General features: G+C 32.7%; 1 protein-coding gene across 1 annotated transcript in view; it reads left to right on the plus strand.

Annotated features, from left to right (window-relative positions):
* Positions 1-6761, plus strand: part of ADGRL4 (adhesion G protein-coupled receptor L4) — a gene marked incomplete at its 5' end in the record, with an annotated part of 39146 nt that extends 32385 nt beyond the window's left edge. Inside the window, 3 exons of the mRNA XM_007458725.1 lie at positions 3838-3929; positions 5486-5654; positions 6021-6761. Of these exons, the coding sequence (XP_007458787.1) occupies positions 3838-3929; positions 5486-5654; positions 6021-6083 (324 nt within the window). The remainder of the gene's footprint in view (positions 1-3837; positions 3930-5485; positions 5655-6020) is intronic.
* Between the last annotated feature and the right edge of the window lie 354 nt (positions 6762-7115).

Consider the following 7115-nt stretch of genomic DNA (forward strand, 5'->3'; position numbering starts at 1 on the left):
CACTGCCAGGGTCACTGAAGCTCAGGGTCGAGGCCTAGATGAGAAGAGGGCTCAGAGGAACTTGACTGTGGTTTAATTAAGGAAAGTCTTTGTCAGTTTCCTACTGACTAAGGCAAGGAAAGAGCATGTTGACATACAGAATTTTCATTGTCCAAAACAGTAAAGAGTACGATCATGCTCTGCATTTCCATAGAATTGAATTCGAGTCTGATTCTATCATTTGGTTTTCAGTTTTTCACAAAGGTACACTGGGAGGCAGTAGATAGATAAAGAGCATTTAAACAGAGGTGGTGAGGGAAGGAGCTAAGGGGATATCTAAAGGTCCAGCAAGGACAATGGCCTGAAGTCATGCTTTGTGTGCTGGAGGAAGAACAGAGAATCCAATGTGAGTGGAGTGAAGTGATCAAAGCACAGAGAAGTAGGACTTGAGGGAAGAAGTATATCAATTCAGACCTTTGAATCTATTGTGAGATCCTCAGGTTTAACTCTGAGATGGGAAACCATTGGAGGGTTCCGACTAGAGAAGTGGTCTGACTTACATTTTAAAAGGCTCAATCTTTCTGCTGTAATGAGAAAAGATTGTAGGAAGGCAAGGATGCAAGCAGAGAGACCAATTAGGAGGCTTTTGCAATAACCCAGAAGAGGCATGATGGTGGCCTCTTCCAGGATAAGAGCTGTGAAGACGGTAAATGGTAGTCATATTCTGAGTATGTTTTGAAGGTAGAGATGAAAGGTTTGCTGATGAATAAACTTGATCTGCTAGAAAATGAGATAACTTTTTTTTTTGTGAAGTGGGATACGTTACAGCAAAAATAGGTTCTTTAGGAGAAGAATAGCAGTTTAATTTTTGGCATTTTAACTCATGATGCCCATTAGATTTCCAAGCAGAAAAGTTAAATGGAGCCTAAGGATATTATTTGGAGCCACTGAGTCTGAGTCAGTGAGTATATATAGACAGGTCCAGCAACTGAGATCCAGACAAATCACTTATTTTCTTTGTGTTTCACTCCTTTGGCTCTACTGGTCACTCAAGACTGGCTTAGAAATCATACATTAGGGTATCATCACCTGTGTCCTTCTACTCTACTCTGCAAACAACTGCATGGCACTTCCTAAATAATGTTGTACTTGCCTGTTGACTGGCCATCTCCTCCACTGTACTGTAAGTTCCCTGAGGAAAAGGACTATAGTGCATAAGTGATTCTTGAGTGAAAGAATAAATTTAAAAACCTTTGCATTTAAGATAAAATTTAAGTACTCTTCATCTTCTGTCTACCTTATCTCCTGCTACCCTTCCCTATGTTTACTACACTTCAGCCACCACTGCTGGTAATTCCTTAAAGGCATACCATATTCTTAAGCCTCATGGCTTTTTTCTATGCCATTTTGCTTCATAGAATGCTTTTCTTCCTCATTTTTGATCTGCTAATGCATTATCAGTCATCACGTCTGGTTTAAAATGCTAAATCTTAAGAGACATACTTCCCAAACCTTCATTCTAGTCCACCTTCATTTTGTGTCTCCTAACAGTCTAAATTTGTGACTTAGTAACATTTTTCACAGTTTGTAGAATTGTAAATATTTGTATGAGTTTTTTTTACTATCTATTTTCTTAATAAGTTTATGAAATGTTTTATAAAATGTTTTGAATACATGCAAATAAAAAGCTCCATATATTTGTATTATTGTCATTGATAATACAATCAATGTATTTGTGATTGTTTTCATTGCATAAAACCATAATACCTTTTGATAAAAATGCTTTAATCTGTTTTATCTTACAATTGCGAAAATATAAGTTTATGGACTAAGAATTGTCTCTTGTTTGTCTAGCAGCACGTGGTTTTTATAAGTATGTAAACATTTTCCCTTTTATGTAGAAAACATGTACTTTCCACAGCTAGATCACCCATAAAGAATGTTCCATTTTTACTCTTCACTATTTTAGCATATGATGTAAAAGCATATCCAAAATGTATATTTATTTCTGAGAAACCATAACAATATAAGCAACTATTTTTCAAATTTGTTTTATCTATAACAGAAGTTTAACAAACTTTGTTTAATAAATATTATAAATTTAAATCACTAACTTAGAAAATTTATGCATTAGTGAACAATTATTTTAACATTTAAAGTTATTTTATCTTATAACTCTTCTGTTGAGTTAACAAGTTCAATATAAACACCTCATAAAAATTCTTTGAAGATTTTCAAATCAATAATATTTCGAGTATATTATTTATACTAACCAAATTTTAATACTTTTTATTATTTTAAAAAACATATATATGTTTATAAAATGAAATACAAGTGTGTTCCCAAATTTATTTAAAGAAGTTATAGCTATAGAAGCCTAGAAAATGCTATGCATCTCTCTTTCATAAGTAGCAGAGACTATTTATAAAATTAAATATTATTAAATTGTCATTTCAGTTCGTTATTTGAGCATACAATACGGTGAAACTTGTCAACTGAATCAATTTAAATATATTTTATCTCCCCTCTGCAATTGCTGAAGTCTTTCTTTTTATGGAAACCTTACCATAATTAGAATTAATTAATCATATAATTGAAGTAATAAACATTTGGAAGCAGGAAGAAGGGACTAGATCCATATTCCTCTAAGAGTTTCTCTCAAGAACCTCTCCATGGAGATATGACAACATGAAATTATCTGATCCATTATTTTATACTGCTTTTTATAATAGGAACTAGTAAATTTCATTTTTAGAAGCTATATAAAATCCTTAGAATATGGAAGAAAAAACAGAATTTTTCTATAAATTTCTGAAATTCTAGTATGAGAATTAGATGAAAATTAAAATATTGCACTTTGCTACTGTTGTTACAAAATGGTTTTGAAAAATTTGTTTGGATTAATAAAGTATATTCAATAAAGGATTAACCTACAAATTATTTCTATAATTTTAATATTTTTAATTATTAGTATGCTTATGTTAAAATAGATATACATTTAAAATATACCCCTCAATTAATCCTCTCACACTGCACATATGACTTACAAGTCTCCAAAAGTATACGAAAAGGAAAGAAAAGAAGAGTAAGTTTTTCATAATGCAGTCATTTTAGAAGGGGTAAAAATTCTGTGCATTCTATATAAACGATATTGTGGAGTATATATAATCGAATATAAATGTTTATCAAAATGCATATGCCTTTAAACATATATTTCACTGATTAATATTTTGAAAGTTTATGAGATTAAATTTAGGGAAAGGAAATCTCAACATAATATTAGGAGAGATAGCTAGATGAACCATACAAAAGAAAGTACATTCAAACATTTTCTAACAGTAGAAATTAAGGGTGTTTTGTTGTTTTCAAATTTCCTTTCAATTTCTCTTTTCCAGTTTAAATTTTCAAAGGATTGACAGAAGTATCACTAAAACTTCTTTTCAAAGAAACAGCACACAATTTCGTGAACAAAAATTTGATTTCTCAAGTGTTCATAAAGTTTTTCAAACCAAAATGTATCTTAATATGTATATTAACCATATTGTTGGCAGAAGATGATAATTCATCAATCTGTAGAAGTGATTATAACATCTGAAGAAGTTCTTGAACAGGTGCTTAATACAATCTGGCAAATTGTACTAACTGTGATTTGTACTGACAATTTTCAGTGATATTGTAAAGATCAACCACATATTTGTTTGCATATGTCTACCGGAGGGTTTGTACTTCTTAATATACATAAAAATGCCATGATTTACTGGTTTCTATTTATTTGATATCTTTGCTATTTGTTTATTTCCTTTATATGTAACTAGTTTACTATGAAAATTATCTCTTGAAATTAATTTATATTCTCAGGTTAATCTCTTGGCATTTGGAGTAATCATATACAAAGTTTTTCGTCACACTGCGGGGTTGAAACCAGAAGTTAGTTGCTGTGAAAACATAAGGTAAGTATTTCTTCAGCTGTATTTTCTTTAGTGATTAAAAGCTTTAGTAACTTAAAGTAGAAATAATTTTTGGAAGGACAATTTTTAAATGATTTTTTCACACTTCCCCCCATTATATTTAAAATACTAAATAGTATTGCTAAATAGTATTTAATATGTTTAATAAGCCTATAATCACCACAGATTAAATGGTAAGTAAAGCAATCTTTTTGAACATATTCCCCTTTGAAAGAAAAGACGCTGACTGCATTTTAAGACAAAAGTTGGCCTTAGTGATCTTCTTTTGCAAAGCACTTCTCAATGCTTAGTAACTGTGTTTCTTCCTTGTGATTTCTAGTTTGCATTCCGCCATGATTTTTCCTCAGCTCCCTCCCTTTAAAACTGATTTATTGAGACCCTGAAAATGGTTTGTTCAGGAAAAACTGAAGTGTACTGTAGGGAACATTAGAAACAACTGATGTTTGGGTCTCTTGGGAACACTCCTGTAGTTTCAATATCTTGCACAAGATTTATAGTTAGGATTTAGCAATTGTTTGATTGATTACTTTCTTTTACTCCTCACCATTCATAGTTACATGTAGTTTGCTGGCTTTAATAAAGTTGAGAATGACTCATTTTCTGTGGTACACTGCAAAAACATCTTCTGCAGCAAAGAATGATTGCACTAAGAATGAATGAGAAAATAAGTATTAGTTACCTCATTTTAAGGCAGTGTCCTCAGTGAGCAGGATTGAATATTGTTTTACCAAAACTCACAGGCAATAAGTTGAAAATGTGTAAAAGTGAGTATGTGCCTGTATTTTTTAAGAAATAAGCATTCTAACATGAATTTATTTTGAGGTAACTGTATTGCAAAGGCAAAAAAAAAAAATCTTGTTTTATATTTTACATGTTCTCTACTAAGCCTGAAAGGAAAGCAGAAGTATTCTTTGATGTCCTGCCCATGTGCTGACCTAAATCCACATGGTATACTCTTCAAGGTTTTTTAGGGAGAATACTTCCTAACAGCTATCTGTCTTATCTTTGGGAGTTCCTGCAACATTAGATTTGAGATCAAAGCATACACACAGGGCTTCCCTGGTGGCGCAGTGGTTGAGAGTCCGCCTGCCGATGCAGGGGACACGGGTTCGTGCCCCGGTCCTGGAAGATCCCACGTGCCGCGGAGCAGCTGGGCCCGTGAGCCATGGCCGCTGAGCCTGCGCGTCCGGAGCCTGTGCTCTCCAACGGGAGAGGCCACAACAGTGAGAGGCCCGTGTACCGCAAAAAAAAAAGCATACACACAGATGAAAATATTTTAGGATTAAGGAAATTCCTTGAAAAATACCAGATTTTAAAAATGCTGCCTTGAATTTGGAAGCACATCCCAGCCACAGTACACTAGTATACCCTAGCCTGTCCCATAAAACTATAGCATAATTTGTCAGTTTCAAAATTGTTGGTCTTTACTGAAGATTTCTTGGTTATTCAAAAACTGACTTCCCACATAATTTGAGGAATATGAGGATACGTTAAGTATGCATAGCTTTCTTAGCTGGAACATTGCAAATTTATTCTAGGTCTTGTGCCAGAGGAGCCCTTGCTCTCCTGTTCCTCCTTGGCACCACCTGGATCTTTGGAGTGCTCCATGTTGTACATGCATCGGTGGTGACAGCTTACCTCTTCACCGTCAGCAATGCCTTCCAGGGGATGTTCATCTTCTTATTCCTGTGTGTTTTATCTAGAAAGGTAAGCAATTTGTTATTTTTGTCAACCTTATAGCATATTTATGTAGCATCAGTTACCAAATTGATAAAAATTCTCATTCTCATAGATTTATGACTTGTGCCTTTATTGCCTAAGTGCAGTACATTTTAGTGTCAAAATAATCAGAATGCTTAGCTGTTCATAGGGAAATGTGCTTTTAAAAAACTTGCTAGTAGGAGTATAAATACAGCTTACATTCACTTGAGCGTATTCTGACAGATAATCAGAAAGCAACAATAATTTTGAAAACCAAATATAACAATTTGTTGTGATTTGAAAATAATTTGATGTGATTGTTACAGTTATGTTTCACATTCCTTACTTTCTTCTTTTTCTTTTTTTTTTTAGATCCAAGAAGAATATTATAGATTGTTCAAAAATGTCCCTTGTTGTTTTGGATGTTTGAGGTAAACAGAGAGAACTATGGATCATTATTGCTACACAGAAATAAAGAAGCCAAGCTGTGGATGGCCAATGTATAAAAATGACTCAAACAAATAGTTCAATTGTTAATACTAATCAAATATTTTAAGTCCATTTTTCTGTTTACTGTGTAAGAACTGTAGATAATACGAGATAAAATTATACCATATAGCTATAGTAAGCCTTCCTACATGACTTAGTTAGCTAGGTCAAAAATAGTATTGCAGATATTTGGAAAGTAATTGGTTTCTCAGAGTGATATCACTGCACCCAAGGAAAGATTTTCTTTCTAACACAAAACATATATGAATGTCCTGAAGGAAACCACTGGCTTGATATTTTCTTGATTCATGTTGCCTTTGAAACTAGTCCCCTATCACCTTGGTAATGAGCTCCGTTACAGAAAGTGGAACATAAGAGAATGAAGAGGTAGAATATAAAACAGTAAAAAGGGAATGACGGTTGTAACAATGAGACATATTTTGAGCAAGCTCGTTGTTTTGTAAACTAGATGGGAAATTAGAGATAAAACAAACAATTGAATAAACACATCTTACCATTCTGTGAATTGTTCTGAGCTTAAATTTCTACCGAAACAACTTAGACCTGTATTTGTTATATCCATTTTCTATTCTAATAGTCTATAAAAACACAAAACTTCACAAAAAAAAAAAAACAAAACTAAACATTTCTGTTCTGTTTTTAGGTTAACATCAGAATGAGGTATATGCTCTTTCTATACTTATTTCACAGATTGTGATTTCAAATGCTTATTCAGTAGTACATAAATGTGTCAAAATATAATATTGTTCATGCCTGTAAATGTAAAAATTGTGTATATAAATCTGAAGTACTCTGTTCCATAACCTTTCAGTGTAGTGAAAAATATTGTATCTCATTAGACTAGCATATTTGAGTTCTTTATTTTTTTTTAAATTTAGAAATATTGTAGTTCACATCACAATATTCTCTTTTAACTTACTATTTTTAAAAGGGCATTGAAAATATGAAAGTATTCAT

The sequence above is a fragment of the Lipotes vexillifer genome, unplaced genomic scaffold, assembly GCF_000442215.2.
Source record: "Lipotes vexillifer unplaced genomic scaffold, Lipotes_vexillifer_v1.1 scaffold419, whole genome shotgun sequence".
In the NCBI taxonomy this organism is placed as follows: domain Eukaryota; kingdom Metazoa; phylum Chordata; class Mammalia; order Artiodactyla; family Lipotidae; genus Lipotes; species Lipotes vexillifer.